We start from the raw sequence: 16,062 nt of genomic DNA, 5'->3' as shown, positions 1-16,062 counted from the left end.
GAACACAACCCTTAAATTTCTTTAAAAAGACAATGCTTTTTGAAAGAACAAATGCAAATCCTATCTCATAATAATTAATTTCATAATTACTCATAGATATGTTACTTGCACAAAAACTGCTCTATGTGGCATTGGCATTTTATGTGAGAGACCCATCGAGGGTCCCTCTGACTGCCACAGGTCCAGCTATTTAACCATCTCTTGCTTGTGGCTTGAAATAAGCTCCTGCAGGGCTCTGAGCAAAGCATGTAAGTCCAGCTGCATTGCCATGCTGGGGAATGCTCCTGGTTAAATTTAAACATGAGCTTAATGAAGAACTTTTGAGCTTTGTTAACTTTCTGTTATGTATTTTTGCCTCTTCTAGGGTTGAAGACATTTTACATGTTTAAGACTTCATAAAATCTTAGGTGAAATATTGATGGTGTCAGCCTTATACCTTCTGTGAGGGCTCTCTGCATTCACTCTGGTTCCCAAAAACTTAGAAAGGACTCAGGTCCCACTAAATTACTGTACACAAGAGGGTGATTCTTGTGCATTTCTGGATGATTTGTAAATCTCTATTTACAACCTGCATGGGTATTTGGCAGAAAATCAGTTCACACCCACCCAACAGCAGATGTGTTAAAAATCTTCCTGATAATCGGTGCAGTGCCCAGGCTGGGGACCAAGAAGGTGGCTCTTCCCAGCTACCTGTCTGCCTTTTCTTAACTGGGACTCTGGTGAATTGGAGCATGTTTTCATCCCTGAACTCTGCTCTATTCTCTGTCTCACATTCTACAGTCGAGAACCACTGGAGAACAGAGAATATGTGTCTCTTGTCCTACGGTGGTTTTGGTTTTCTGCACCTTTATGTGCCTGGATGTACTCAACCATTAGGATTTTATTGGTAGCAGTTGTTGGTTGTGAGGGACAGTGACTACATTAAGCAAATGACACCGGTGCTGTTACACACTCTGCCAGGAACATCTCAGCAGTGTAATTCGAAAATTATCTGGTTTTAGCCCTCAAACAATGTTTGAATGCACAGCTGCTTCCAGGAGAATTTGGGCTGCTGTAGCAGCGGCTCTTTACCTTCCTGTACACAAGTGGGGGAAGGAGAAATATCTCCCAGATTGCCACATAGCTGACCAGCCTCCTTAAGCTTATGAATAACTACTGGGTACGTGTCACTGAAATAGGAAGTGTGGCTTCTAGTAAACTTCCTATTTCAGTGGATCAACTTGAGTAGCTGAAAATTGTGAAATCTAGATGACAGATTGCCAAACCTCCTTCTTGCTGTAGTGATGCTCTGCAAACAAAAATTTTGATTGGAGACTGTAAAAAGTCTCTTTTCTTGGTAAATTTTCTTAATCTGCAGAAATACCCAGTGCATGTAAAATTGCCCGAAGTGTTATTTTTCACTCAGCATTCTTCATTCCTTTTTATAATTTCATTCTCCTCAATGCTCACTCTAAAACCAGCTTCTCTGTATAGACATAATTCTTCTCTCATTTATGTTGTTAAAAATCAGATGTAATTTAAATTAAATTCATTGAATCCCATCTGCGTGACTCAGAAAAGTGTCATGGACAGGAGCTATGGAGATGCCATGGATTTAGCTTAGTGTAAAGCTGGTGTAAGGGTTGTTGTGATCTCTGTACAGATTTGTGGAGGTACATATTTCTGTTTATCCCAGACAAATAAGTATTTAATAATCATCAGGAGTAATTGACAAATAAAGACAATACAGTCAAAGGTGTACAGGGCTGACAGGGGTCTTAACGGGTCTTGCTTCAAGTACTTCTGGGCCTAGGAGAGAAAGGTATAAGCATCTGGCACATGTCAAAACGAGAATTTTATGCCAGTCTTTTTCTGCTGCTTACAAGATTAATTGGTGCATTAAGAGCTGGACTTGAGCTTCTTTGGTTATGTTAATGCAAGATTTGCTGTTAGAGGCTGCCTGGGAAATATCAGTGTTCCTGCAAGGAGGTGTCTGGCCAGCAGCTGTGTCACTGCTGACACAGTGGGAGCACTCCTTGAACCTCGGGTTTTCCCCCTTCCTCATCCGTGCTGCCTCTCTCCTCAAAGTCCCGTTTCCTCCCTGGACCCTGGATTGCTCACCCTCACCTGGCACCACAGCGGGAGACTGGTGACACTCAACATTTCTCCCCGTGCCCGCCCTGCCCTGTCCCTCCCCATGCCCCCGTGTCCCTGTCTCTCCCGGGGGCTGGAGACCGGCTGCATCCCCTCCTCCTGCTCTTTCCAGGCTCTTTTTTCCTGACTCTGTGGCCCAGATTCAGATGGCCTGAATTCCCCGCAGCCCAGTTCTTCCTGCCGGCTGGCGAGAGGCCGCCGGGGCGTGGAGCCAAGGGGCCGCCTTCGCCCGGGGAGCCGGTGCCGCCGCAGCCCCCGCAGCACGGCCACTGCCAAAATCCACACATCCGCCCGTCCTTTCCTGGTGCTGGTTAGGAAAAAAGGGGCATGGTCGTTACTGCTCTGAGGGGGTTGGCATCTCCAAAAGACCGACTTTGTGTTTGCTGGGAGGCTGACGTGCCCGCTCCCCTCGCTCACCCAGGCTCCTGCCGGAGCGATGGAGGGGCTGCCTGGCAGAGGTGACGGGAATACTAAGAGTAAAACTTGCTTGCCCTTTTAGTATCATATATTTTGTCCTTCGCAGAAGTGTTGCACCCCTTTAAATCCATGCAAGACCTCTGCAGTAACCTCCCTTCTGCTTTTATTGACCTAACGTGGCTTTAGTGCTTTATTTTTACTGCTGCTGTGAGCAGGACCAGTACAGTGCCATCACAAAGGAAGGAGAAGTGAGACCAAATATTTGCCTTTCTAAAGATGAGGCCACCAGGTGACAAGAAAAAAGGAATATCACATTAATATGACCAAATAGGTCTCTGCCTGTGCATTGCATGCTTTTATTTAGTTCAGCCACCTTCAAAATCCAAGTTACTTTTGGAAGAGGAAGAGAAGTAGCTGTCCTGGTACTCAGGGAAGGCGGTGGAGTAGTTATAGCTGAGGAGGGAATCAGAAACACAACCTCTTCTGGCATTAAAGGTCATTAAAGAGACCTGGTCACTATGGGAACCTCAGCAAGAGCTTCTCAAGCAAATTGGAAATCAGGACTTCATTATCTCTGGCAAGCCCAGCCTGGATAAGTGGGAAAATATGGTATATTTGAACCTGAATTATCCTGCTTACCCGGGATACTTACTGCTGCCTCAATTTCACAAATCATTAACACCACATTGCCTCGGGTTATAGCATCTCCTGATGCCATTTTAAAACACCTGTGAAGGGGATGATGAGCCAGATGCACTGTGAGCAGAAGTGGCCTCAGCTGAACCACCTTTGGTGGAGCTGCACTCCTGTGTCTGCACAACAATCTCAATGCACCTACACAGTCAGAATGGAAATGATTACTTAAATAACATTAGGGATTATACGCTAAGCAAGTATGTCAATAAATTTCCCTTTCAAATTACCAAAACTCAATACTGAAAAGAAATCAAGGACCTTTGGAGACAACATGGTCTGCATTTTGCCAGTATTTTAATGAAATCCGTAATGTTGAATTGCTGCTGCTTTGACAGTGACCATGCTTGAGGCAGCTCCCAGGTAAAGAGCCAGATCTTTAGAGGCTGCTGTACCTATCAAAGGGAATATATCTGCCAGCAGCTGTAAATTTAAATTGCTTCTCAATAGTCTCTGAACCCTGCAAATGATTGAGTCCCCTCAAAACCTACGTTTCTGCTGTCAGCATTTGCAAACTGCTGATGCTCTGATGCTGCCCCTACCTACCCTTGCCTGCATCCCATGGCTCGATACTGGATACTGGAGACCCAGGCTGACTGTGTCCTTCCCAAGCAATGCCCACTCTGTGGCTCCCTGATACCAAGACTCCAAAGTGCACACCCTGGATGGGAACTGGAAATCTCTAACTTGGGTATTGCCTCTGATACATTTCTGTGGCATAAAGTTGAGATCATGCCATCCTATCCAGCTTTGTCATCTTCATGAGATGAAGTTCTGCATAAAAATATGTTTATTGTTAACTTCAGTGTTAAAAAATGTGACAGTTGTCAAAGAAAACAGCTTGAATTACTTGGGTAGTATCTTTTGGGTTGCTTAGGCACTAAACATTTTTTCAGAAAGATATTGGAAAGCTCACACCTTGTGTCTGGTGTCCTTCATCTGTGCAAGGAAGCTGCACTTGCTTTGAGTGATTTGACAAAGTGTTTAAGAATAACAAGAGTATTTAGAGTTTGGAAGTATGCTATTAATTACAGCACTTTACAGAACTTTAAATTTGTTAATTAGGCAAACTCTTACTCTACAAAAGCAAATCCAAGGTAAACTGAATTAATAATAATAACAATAAAAATGTGGTTAATGACTTCTGTATGCTTTTTAAACTTGTGTAACCAAAAAGAGGATCTTGGAAACAGGACTTGTGAAGTCTGCAAAATATTTGGGGAAGCAGCATTTAAATAACGGACTGACTCTTCTAATCATGTTTCAGTGAGAAATAATAGTGCTCCTAAAGTTAAATGTAGCTTCTAAAGTGAAAGAATTAATTGGGGTCAGCAATTGGATAAGTTTAGTTAATTAAAAGGCAATGTTAGAGTTAAAAAAAAGTTTATTTTTGTTTTCAAATGCAGAGCAGCTATGTTGCTATAAAGACCTTACATTAGGGGATGAGATAGTACAAAAGGAAGACAAATTCAACAGCTAAAAGTCATTAAAAGAGGCAAAATATCCTGGAGTCACTGGAAATGCTTCAAATTTACTATGTGAATGGAAGTGAAATTGGTCCTATTGCATCAAATATTCCCTTTTGAAATGCAAGATCTCCCCTGGCTCCACTATTTCTGTCCTATGAGCACTGGAGTGAAGGAGAGTGAGAGAAGTGGGACCAACCTGCATAATGTATTGCAGTCTTTGGAAAGAATTGTCTTATTATTAACTCATTCCGAGAAGAGAAACTCCACAATTTGGCCCAATAAAAGGAAAACTGGTAGAAAAAACCCCTTCGTATCTTCTTACAGGCACATTCTGGAACACAGTACATCCTGGAAATAGGATTTCACACTATTTATTTAAGTGAAAGCTAAAGATCTCTGACTGGCTTGCAGCAGGACTTACCTAATGCAGAACAGCTTAAATACCAAATAAAAAATGATGCTTGGATTAAAATATTAGAAAGTCTAGGTAAAAATTACCTCATCTTAATGAGATTGTGACATGAAGTCACCCAAGTTTAATGGATCATTTCCTGAGCCGGGCTCTGGCTGGTGCCTGGCCACCCCAGCAGCACCCGGCATGGCTGGAAACTGAGTTTCCTGCTGAGGGCTCGTGGGGCATGTCCAAAATGGCAAAAGCAGCTGGATTTACTGAGGCAGCCCAAGTGATGCTCAAGTACACCTGGAGGCTAAACAAACACAAGCAGAATGACTCTGTAGCTCTCTTGTCCCCACAGTGCCACTCGCTGCCTTGGTGAGGGGTAAGGCTTGGGGAAGATGCTGCTGGGGCTCAGGGACTCACAGATTGCTTTTTAATCAGCCAGTTTGATTTCAGAAATTTGCAATTGAGCTGCTCCTCCCCACGTGTGAGCATATTTCTACCTTCCTCTCATATAACTGCAGCCTACAGCATTCATATTCTCTTATTTTCATATCCTTTTGGAAATTGACTGGTTCTGCTTGTTTGTTCTCATAACATGCCACCCATTTTGCAGCAAATGCAGATTTCCCTCTTCAATTGTTTTAGTTAAAAGTCGTGTAAACTAAGAGAGAGGCAGCCTCCAGCCACAGGGTTGGTCTCCTCCTGCTAATTGCAGATCCTGAACTTCCTTTGTGTGCCCTGCTGCTGACAGCCTGGGTTGTGCCAGCTCCCAGTTGGTTCAGGCAATGATGGTGGGTGGATTTACCCATAAGGGAAGGATCAATGAAACTGCTCCAGAGCTCCCTTGAGGAAGATCAAGACTTTTAGAAAATGCCCTCACTCAGGAGTGTAAGCATCAGTTGGAAGAAATCAGAGAGTGACAGGGACACAGTGTTGGAAGAGCTCTGGTGAGCATCTCGGCCAAGAGCTGGTGTGGGGTTAGTGCTTGCCTTCCTGGAGAGAAGAGGGTGATGCATCAGTAAATGGAGCTGCAAAACCTGAATTGCTTTAATTAGGCCATCACTGCCAAGGGATGTACTGGTGGAGTCTTTTCAAAAACAGTTTAAAAGTTCACGTTCATTGAGGCCTCTCTGATCACATACAGCCTCACCTGGATCCTGCAAAGTCTCTCAAGGGGTTGGTCTTTGAGAGAGACCCCATGGCAGAGCTGCTCTGCCAAAGGTCATGGTTTCTCTGCAGGTGAGCCTGATGCCCGGCTGTTTGAGAAGATTCCCTTTAGTATTGTTTTGCTTTGCTGTCTAAAACACTGACAGTCAAAGGATACCACATGTGCCCCTGGGGCTTGTGCACCTACAGCAGGTTGAAGCCTGGCTTGCAGGCTGTGGGGTGTGGTGGTCAATGCTCGGGACAAGCATGACACAGGCTCCTCTGGGTTTTTAACTAATCCTTCCTCATCCAAGCATGAGGTGCTGCCCAGGCAGCCCCAGGTCAGCAGGAAGGGCCAGGGACAGCTTTTGTGCCTGGGAAAAGTGTTCTTTGGTGTGGCTCAGGAACCTGCAGAGACTTTCACTATGCCGTGGCATTTTTGTCTCCACAGGGAAGAGCAATGCCTGCGCAGCGTTTGCGCGTCCTCGTAATTGCCGGGGCACAGCTGGTCGTCCTGCTGGGGCTGTCGGTACCCAACACTGTGAAACAGCTGAGTATGGCCTTGATGCTGGTGCGGGCCCCCCGGAGGACCACCCCAGCACTGACAGGGCTGGGGGGCTCCTCACCCGGTCGGTGGCTCCCTGCGCTTCACGCCCCTCCACTGCCACCAGCAGCCCGGGCATGGGCACGGGCAGGACCTTACAAAGCCGGGCAGTGTCCTGTGTGCAGAACAGGAGGAGAAAGTTTTAGCTGTGATGAGGAAAGCTCCTCAGGGGAAGGCTCCCATCGGAGGGGGCCCCCGATCCTCCCAGGCGGCGCACAGGGAATGCCCGCGGGGACGCCGGCGATGCGGTGGTGCGGGCAGTCGGGGGTAGGCGCCGTCGCCGTCCCCGCAGGTCCCCCGGGGTGTGGTGTCTCCCGGTCCCCGCAGGTCCCCCGGGGTGTGGTGTCTCCCGGTTCCCGCAGGTCCCCCGGGATGCGGTGCCTCCCCGTCCCCGGGATGCCGTTCCCGGTCCCGGCGGGCCGGCGCGTGGCCCCGCGCGCGGGCGGGGCGGGGCCGCGGGCGGGGCGGGGCGGGGCGGGCGCGGGGGGCGCGCGCCCGCAGAGCCGCGCGCGGTGCCCGCTCGGCAGCGCCTCCCGCCGCCGGCACCATGTGGCAGCCGGCCACGGAGCGGCTGCAGGTACGCGCGGGGCCGCGGGCTCACCGGGGGCCGGGGGGACATCACCGCCGTGCCGGGAGTTTGTTGCAACTTCTCCCCCCGCCTGCGCGGAGGGCGGCTGTGCGGGGGACACGGGACACGCGCACACACATTCACGCACGCACACACACACATACACATACAGGGTGCGGAGGGGACGCTGCTCCGGCGGCATCCCGGGTCCCGCCTGCCGCTGCCCGGCGGCTCCGGGGCTCCCGGCGGGGCTCCGGTGGCGGCTGCAGGCAGCGCGGCCCCGGCTGCGGGGGGCGGCGCGGCTCGGCGGGGCTTCGGCGGGGGATGCGCCGTTCGGGGGCTTCTCCCCTCGCCCCGCTCAGGTGAGCGGCGCCCCCGACCCCGCTGTGCAGGAGGGTCCCTCGGAGCAGGGCGCGGGGCACAAAAAATTCCGCGGGAGTCCTTTGCCACCTCCACATCCATAGGTCCGGGTGTCTCGGGGTCACGGGCGTACCCCCGCGCCGCACCCTCCGGCAGCGGGTCGGGCTCTGCGGTGCCGGTGTTCGTGTGCGCTTGTACGCGTATTGCATAGTCCGGGGGAAATCCGAGACAGGCAGGGAGCGAGGTGAAATAAAACTCACTTTGTGGTTCCACTGCGTCGGTTTCATGTAGTTTTCCAGAGCAAGTGTCCAGTGAGAGAGAACTGGATATTTTAATAAGAATCAATGGGCTTAGCAGATGACAAGAAAAGGTTATTACTACTTTTGCAGTTCAAATTGAAAGTTTTCTTTGATGTCATCAAGCCGAAAATTCAGGGGTTTGATTGGAGTTGATAGTAGAGCCAAGCTGAGAGATTCGTGAGCTTTAATCTGCACCAGCCAGTAATAGGAATAATTCCTGTTCTTAAGAAGCCATACTTTTCTCTACAGTAAGAAACTTGATTTTTAGTGGATAGAAATTATGTACCACGTCCGTAGTTGGTGGACTCAAGGGTAAAACCATGTGAGCGTATTATTATTTACTTGTTTCCCTGTGTTAGTCAGAAACCTCTCTGTGCTAGACACAAGTGGCAAGATCACCTGTCTGAGGGAGTTAATCGTCTTGGGCAGGTTGTGGAGGTGGGAGTGTTCCCTGGGGAGATGCTGCTGCAGGGGGCAGACCTCGGGTGAGGCTGCACCCAGCAGCTGGGGGCAAAGGAGAAGGTAAGTGAAGGGAAGGAGAAAGGAAAAGCCGAGGTTAGTAGTGTTGTGTTGATCTGGATTGTGTGGAATGGTTACATGTCCCCTTTGTAGAATTGGGAGGTGTTGAAATAATAAGATACTATTATCACAGATATCTGATACTGCCTACAAGAGCATGCAAGGCTAAAGACAGCTAAATGCTTGTGTTTTGCAGAGTAAGGTTTTGAGTGTGACCTTGTTTAGCCTTGTCTGGCTGTATCCCGTGCACCATTAGAAGTGTTGCCTTAGGGAGCGGGTAGGAATGGCTGTGTGCTGTGGGGAACCAGGCTGCCTGGAGAGGGGGTGCTCTCTGAGCCTCTCACCTGTTGCAAAACAACACAGGCCTGTAGTGAGGGGAGCCCATGCTCCTCCCTATTGCTGAAGAAGAGCCACAAGCACCAAAGCTTTCAGCAGTGGCCACTAACTTTGTGCAACCCACTGTTGATTTCCTCTAGCTGGAGGCTCCAGGCATCCTTAGGCTCCCGAAATGCTGAGTGCCTGTAAATGCAGTTCTTGCCAACAGGAGTTTCTTGTGAAGTACATGAATTGCTGTAAGTGCTCTAAAAAACAGACCGGGGGGCCCAAAATTGCAGAATTAAATGATCCTTTGGACTTGTACCAGCTCTGGAGAGATAGGGAAAGCCTTGGAGAAGTTGCAAGAATCCCATAATAGTTCTGTGTTCACACAAGGGGTTAAATAACAACACAGTGAATGGTAGACAAAATGAGTGCAGTGAGAGGAAGGATTCCCTAGCTGAGAATAACTAGGATGAGACCCTGTATTCGAAAGCTGGATCCTAATCTATACATGTGTGAGCCAGAGTTACGTGGGCAATATCCCCAACCCCTCTGAATTTTTTATCTCCAAAAAAATGTTGAAGCCTGTTCCTTTCAAGTAGCCTGATCTTCCCTTTACATGTTGTGAGTCACCAGCCTGGCCAGAGCTGCTGGCAGCGCTCCTTGGCCCCCCAAGGAGATCTTGTGCAAGGCATAAATGCATTTTTTTTCCCTTCTTTCTCCCCCTCAACATCTTAATTCAGTTTCAGGTGTCCCATGTTGCTCTCTTGTCCCAGGCTCCCTCTGTCCTGGCACCTGGCTGCTATGAAACAAATGTTGGTGCCATTGGGGTGTTGAAGGGGGCCCTCTGCTTGCCCCTGGCATTACAAGTGCTCACCCTGCCTGACAAGCAACTGTTGGGAGGGTGCTGGGCATGGGATTTTGGTTGCAGCAGGGTGGTGTTTGGTCACTGGGTAGAGTAGATGACGTCTTGTGGTCTCTATTAATATATTCTGGGATTACGGGTTATGCCAAGTCACTGCTGTAAGATATTTGGGGATCTATGATGGCAGATGCAGCCCTGTCTTTTATGTGAGGCTGATGTATGGATGCAGAAAGTGTGGAACTGGCGCTGCTTTCTTGATAGTCTAATGTGTGCGTGGTATGTGGCTTAATTTTGACCCACATGTATCTTGTGTTGATATCCAGCTGTGGCGAAGTGCAGGTCTGTTGTTAGTCCGTGGTGTAGCTCTGTACTAAGTAAATGGCAAAGAAAATATTTTCATCTTTCAGAATATTTCTTTTGGCCTGGTTTAGTAAGGGAAAGTATGAACTGACTTTGGAAGTGGATGCCTGTTGGTACAGGTCAGTCCTGCACTCATTGCTGAGACAAGCTGTGTATGTTTAACTTAAATGGCAGCGAGCATCACGGTGTGAAGGCTCCTGTTATGTTCTGACAAAGAGTGCAAGGGTCATCTATTCTCATGAGTCTCCTTTCCCAGTTCCACACAGTGTATGGAAAGACTGCACATTCCTGGTCTGTGGCCATTCATTAAAATCTGCTTTTGTTCCAAATGTGCTCAGTCCTGTCAAGTTTCATAGTTTGTGCTGAAATTTTTGGCGTTGACCAGATGGGTACAATTCCAGTAGTGAGGTCAGCAGCAAAGCTCACGCATACGCAATAGGAATGAGGTGTCATCAGCAGCTGGGCTGCAAAATGCAGTGAGCTGGGGCACGAGCTGGACTTGCCCCCACTGCTGTCATGGCCACTTGCTGCTGAAAGCTTCATATGCTCCTAAAATATGCCCCCCTTCCCAGGGCCTTGCTTTTTGGCTTTGCTGGAATAAGATGTGATCATTTGGTTTTTAGTTTTTTGTTGTTGTTGTTGTTGGTTGGTTGGTTGGTTTTTTTTGTTTTTTTTTTTTTGTTTTTCTCCTCTCAGCCTGTTTTGTACTTCCCTCTTATCCCTCTGATGGAAGGTTTTCCTGTTATCCTGCTGCTTAATGAAGAAGCCCTGCTGTTTCTGGAAGATACGTTGAATTGAATTAAATGGATTAGAAGAGTAAGCTAGAAAAACGTAAATATCCAAGTTTCTGGAATTTTCTTGAAAATATAATACAGTGAAGCCTGCTTTTCACTTATAGCAACGTTGAAATTTCGTCCATTTTCTCCAAAGTTAGTGGGACAGTCAGTTACAAGGGAAACCACACAGCTGGGATGTTACAGGAATAGACCACAGGGATCAGCAAGTCTCTGGTGTGGTAAGAAGATTGTGATTTTGCAGGTAATACAGGATTAGCGTTATTCACACTTAATGAATGAGGTGATTTGGGACTGGTTTTGGGAGACTTTTTCCCTTGTAATTTCTGTGGTGGCATTCCTGGTTCGTGTTCGGTAAGACGTGGGTGAATATACCAAATGTGTGTGTGCCTTCTAGTCTTTAATTCAGGTATTTAAGGGTTGTTCTCCCTGCAGGGAATGCTGGGACTCCAGCCCGGGGCTCACAGTACCTTCCTGGTATGGTTTTCATTGCCGTGTTTGCAGCAGACCTTATCGATGGTTATAAGCAGTGTGCGCTGATTTGTGGCTTGATGCTCGCAGCAGCGGCACTTGTTGAAATGATGCTGAAAATATTCCGAAATCCTTCTTTAAAATGATTTCCAAATGTACCCTCTGTGCCTGGTTCAGCAGCCCTCGGCAGTGCAGCTGGGATTTTGGAGCTGTTGGCCTCACTGATGCTCCCGTGAGGACTCTGAAGTGATTTTTGAAACCAAACAAGGTCTTCACACGGTTTCGTGTGCCTGCCTGAGAGATGGCTGCTGTTGGCTTTGAAACCTACATTTTCCTGGAAGCTTGGTGCCAGACATTGTTTCTAGATAATAAATCCCAGTGAGTGCATAGTTTCCGAGGTCATGCTGTTTATAAGCCCTGTTTATAAGTTTCTCTGCTTCTCTTAACACATGTGGGTAATAGGGATCGCCGTGTTCAAATACGTTTTGCCCTGGAGCAGAGGTGCTGCCCAGCCTTGTGCTGCATTGCCAGGTGTCCCTGAGCTGAGCCAGGCCCATGAGCCCTCTTTTTAGAGAAGCTCCCACTTTTCTTCTGCAAGTGGTACAGGTGGTGGGCTCACATGGGCGGGGGGTGAGCTAGACAGGAACAGACAGGCGTGCTGTGTCACAGATCTTTGGGGCCGGATATGGTTTGGTGAAGTAGCTCCATACGGATGTGCAAAAATGTTCACAGTAGGACTTCAGTGATTCTCTGTCTGCTCATCTGGAAATTGAATATTCTCATTGAAACCCACAGTTTTGGGCAAGGATTTAAAAATAGATGGCTGTAGTGTATTCTCTAGAATTTATTTCTTTTGTAAAGTAGAGTTCCACATCTCTTCTAATGTGCTGTGAAATACTATGCAGGAGAGCTGCGGGTGGGCAAGAGGAGATGAAGTGAAGTGGGTGATGGAGGGCAGGAAACTTCAGGTCCTTTACTGGGGCAAGTTTGATTTTCTGAACCCTGAGGCTTACTTCTGCCATTGTGTAACTTGTGCAGCTCCTCTGAAGTCCATGAGAAATAAGTTTGTGTAAGGTTGCTTTACATAGTCTTTGAGTTGCTGATGTAATATACCTCCACATCATTAAGATATAGCAGTAAACACACAGTGTAGCTGTTAATGGAAGTGAAAAAAGTGAGAGCAGCAGTACTGGGGTGTTGCTCTCCTTCCAGCTGGCCTGTGAGCACTGCTCTCCAAGGCTTCATAAACATATTGCTTGTTTTGCTGGGATTTGTTACTGTACCCTCTAACCTTGCCTCTTCGATCTACTGATACATTTGGATTTTGGGATCATTGACTCTGTTGCTAAATTCATGTATATTACATGCATCTGCTACCACTAGTATACTCATCAGATGTCTTTCCCATATCAGGAATATTGGAAAGTTCTTTCACTAAAGAAAAGTCAGCTCAGACTTACACATGTGTGATGGCTTTGAGGTGATCACAGCCACAGTAGTTTTATGACATTTGCATGTGTTCAGATGTAGTGTGGCTTTAGGTGCTATTGGTGCTTTCAAAATCAGATCCTCATCCTTCTTGTTGTTCAGATGCATACGTGTGTTAAAAATGCAGCATACGGTCAGTTGAAACAATAGTTTTCCAATTTTTAAAAGCATATGGAAAACCTTTTTAAACCAAACACAAGCAAGTTGTAAGCACTCAAACAGCTGTCTAGGCAGAAACCACTGCAAGGCATGTATAGCAGCACTGATACTGCTACTGCACTCTGGTTTCATTAAATATTATGTCAGAAGGAAAAAGTGAAAAGTATTTGAAATTTAAGCCTGAGTCATGTGGGTGCAAATGTCTGAAGTCTTACAGCCCAGTGTTTTGGCACTGTATAGCTTCAGGATATCTTTCAAGGCATCAGAGTTTTTGCACTAGTTTTCTGCTATGACTTTACAGCAGTCAGGAATCTTTAAAACAAAGCCCCGTGATTCCAGCAGGCTCATCTGGCACCACTTAGCTTGGGCAGTTCCTTTTTTCTACATTATTTATTCTTTGTAGAAAATGAATGGCTCTGCAAAAATGTTAATTTTGGGAAGCATTCTGTGACCAAAAGAAAATCAAAATCAGTGAGTGCCTTGTGGAAAGTCCCCTGGGAAATGAATCTTCAGGGTTCGTTTATAGTGTACTACTAGTTTGTGTTTATGAGACTGCCAGCCTGTTTGATGACCAAGACAAAAAATAAAGCAGTGATTTCCTTGAAGGAAGGCAAACTAAAGCATTCAGTCTAAGTAGTTCAGCATTTTAACTGCCTGTTTCATATTTTCTGCGTCCCTGGTGTCAGCCAGCAGGACAGTCAGCAGTGGTGTGCCCTGAGCGTTACCGTTTCCTTCCGAGCATGGCTGTGTTCCCAGCAGACGGACCTTTGGCTGGGGATGGGAGGTGTGCTCTGTGCTGAGGTGTTGGGCTGGAATCCTCACCCAGACAGGAGCATGGTGGTGACTTTGTTCGTGACTAGCTCTCTGTATAGGCAGGGTGAGAGTCTGGCCCAGAGACATGTAAATATGTAGCTGAAAGGTCCCTTTAAGCAATATTTAGTACTTACAATTTTTTTCCCTCACGCAGTGCTTTCATGTATGATAATTGAACTTATTGACACTTCAAATAGTAGCTGGAAAAGTTACAGGTGATAGTGTTAGTCTTCTGAGATGTTTCTCAATAAGTGCATCAGAACTCTGAGACCAAAGATTTTAAATGTGGGTGATTGTAAAAGTGTCCTGACAAGACCTAATATAACTTTTTGTGATTGGTTTTTCCTGCTGAAATACTGAAAATATGGAGTGGTAGATATAAATCTTAGATGCATATTATCTTAAGGAAAAATAAAAAGTTTTGTATGGCTGCTATTTATATTTTTGTAATGATGGTGCATCAACAAAATTATACACAGCCTCAGCAGATTAAGTTAATCTCATTGCACTGACACTTACCTTAGCAGTTTGGGGATGACTTCTGGAGTGTTGATCTTTCTGAAGAACCTCCATACATGTTTTCTTTGGGAACATTTAAATAAGTGTTCCTCTCACAGCTTAATGGCTGATTTTGCTTCCAGGCAATGTGAACTGCTGCATTTCTAACCTGAGTTGTTGATGACGTGTTTTACTGACTGAGCCATGCTGGGAGCACAGTGGTGTTGGGTTTGGGATCTCTGTGCTATAGCACCAGTGCTGTCAGTGTTCTTGCACCATACCCCTTTGTGGCACTAGGCCTGTGTTATGCCAAACAATTTTCAAATGTCTCCTCATGTGAAAACATTTTCTCCAGATATATTTGATGGGAACTGCCAAGAACACTGAGAGCAGATAGAAAGTTAATTAAGTGTCCTGAAGCTCAGATTTGTGGCCACCTCTTTCTTCTCATTCCAGGTTCCCCTCTGTATTTGAGAGGTGGTTATTCCATATGTCTCATGGGAAGCTTTCAGAATGACCCTGGAATAAGTTTACAAGTATTCAGAGCTTCCATTTAGGGCCAGGCTGTTCCAGAGAGTGTTTTACCTGGTGGACTGTGCTATTCTGAAAACTCACCCACTCACTGAGTGCCTGTAGAGGAGAACTGATATTCAGTCTGGTCCCACTGGTGAAGTAGCTGCTCTGAAAATCTTGCAGTGGAGTCTGGTCCAAACTCCACTGGGATCAGTACCAACCTTGAGCCTGGTGATTGTAGGGCAGGGCAGCAATCCCATCCTGGGCTGCTATGGGAGATCCACAGTGTTCGTACAGTCTCATTTGAAATGAACAATTCTCCCTGCTATGGAGCTTCTTCCGGAGACTGACTGCTGGGTGGGAGGCAGGATAAGAGTTTAAGGTTTGTGGGGGATCAGTGGCATGGGACCTCCATGGTGATGGTGGCAACATCAAATACATCATCTGAGCCTGCAAGTTTCTAGCTCTCCATTCCTTCCCTGAGCCCAGGTGTTGGGAGACAGGAGGGATGGTTGGATGCAGCGTTTCCTCTCTCAGTGGCTGCAGGGGGAGGCTCTCCAGAGCAGGGACCAGCTTTTCCTGCTGTCAGGATTAATCTGTGCTTTCTGAGCTGACCACGATGATACTGACCTGAAAATGGTATAGTTTGTTGGAGAGAGAAACCACCCCGCCCTCCAGTCATTCTGGTTAAAAAACAGGCAAACAAAATTTCTGTTATTATTTATCAAAACTGTCCCATCCAAATTAACATGCTGCACTTGGTTTCTAGTGTCATATTAAAGAATTTTGTCCTTTGTTTTCTAGTATTTCCTTCTGCTGGGGAGAGGAACATGATGAGAAGAGTTCTGTTATCGTGTACTGGTTCTTCTGCTTTCAGCTTTGAGCTGGAGAGCATAAAGACAAGCAGTAAAAGTGTTAGAAAAAAAATATGCCAGACTTCAAAAACAGAGTTTTAATCCTTTTTCCCCTTATTTGAGGCTATTTATTTAACAGAACCCTTTGTCCAATTTTAGCTTTTCCATATGGAATTTATTATATTTTTTCCATTTTTTGACCAGAAAAATACTTTTTGGAACTTAAGCAAACACCAAGCTACAGCTCCCTGAGCTGCCTGGGTGTTGGGGCATAGCGTGGACCTCTGCCCTGGCTCACTGCACAGTGTGCCACCAGAAGAC

General features: G+C 46.7%; 1 protein-coding gene across 3 annotated transcripts in view; it reads left to right on the top strand.

The window, feature by feature from the left end:
- The first annotated feature begins 7,366 nt into the window (after window positions 1-7,366).
- The window catches only part of PID1 (phosphotyrosine interaction domain containing 1), an 85,518-nt gene continuing 76,822 nt past the window's right edge, over window positions 7,367-16,062 (top strand). Inside the window, exon 1 of one of the 3 annotated variants that reach the window (XM_027740115.2) lies at window positions 7,367-7,439. In XM_027740115.2, coding sequence (XP_027595916.1) covers window positions 7,410-7,439 — 30 coding nt within the window. In that variant the 5' untranslated portion in view covers window positions 7,367-7,409. Of the gene's footprint in view, window positions 7,440-7,778; window positions 7,793-8,588; window positions 8,612-16,062 lie in introns of those variants that run through there. The other 2 variants (XM_039384954.1, XM_027740142.2) reach the window with 2 other exon arrangements.

This window comes from Pipra filicauda, unplaced genomic scaffold, assembly GCF_003945595.2.
Source record: "Pipra filicauda isolate LSUMZ 115617 unplaced genomic scaffold, ASM394559v2 scaffold387_size670060_pilon, whole genome shotgun sequence".
Taxonomy (NCBI): Eukaryota; Metazoa; Chordata; class Aves; order Passeriformes; family Pipridae; genus Pipra; species Pipra filicauda.
The sequence above is the reverse complement of the archived record's forward strand: the minus strand, read 5'-3'. Positions and strand labels throughout refer to the sequence as shown.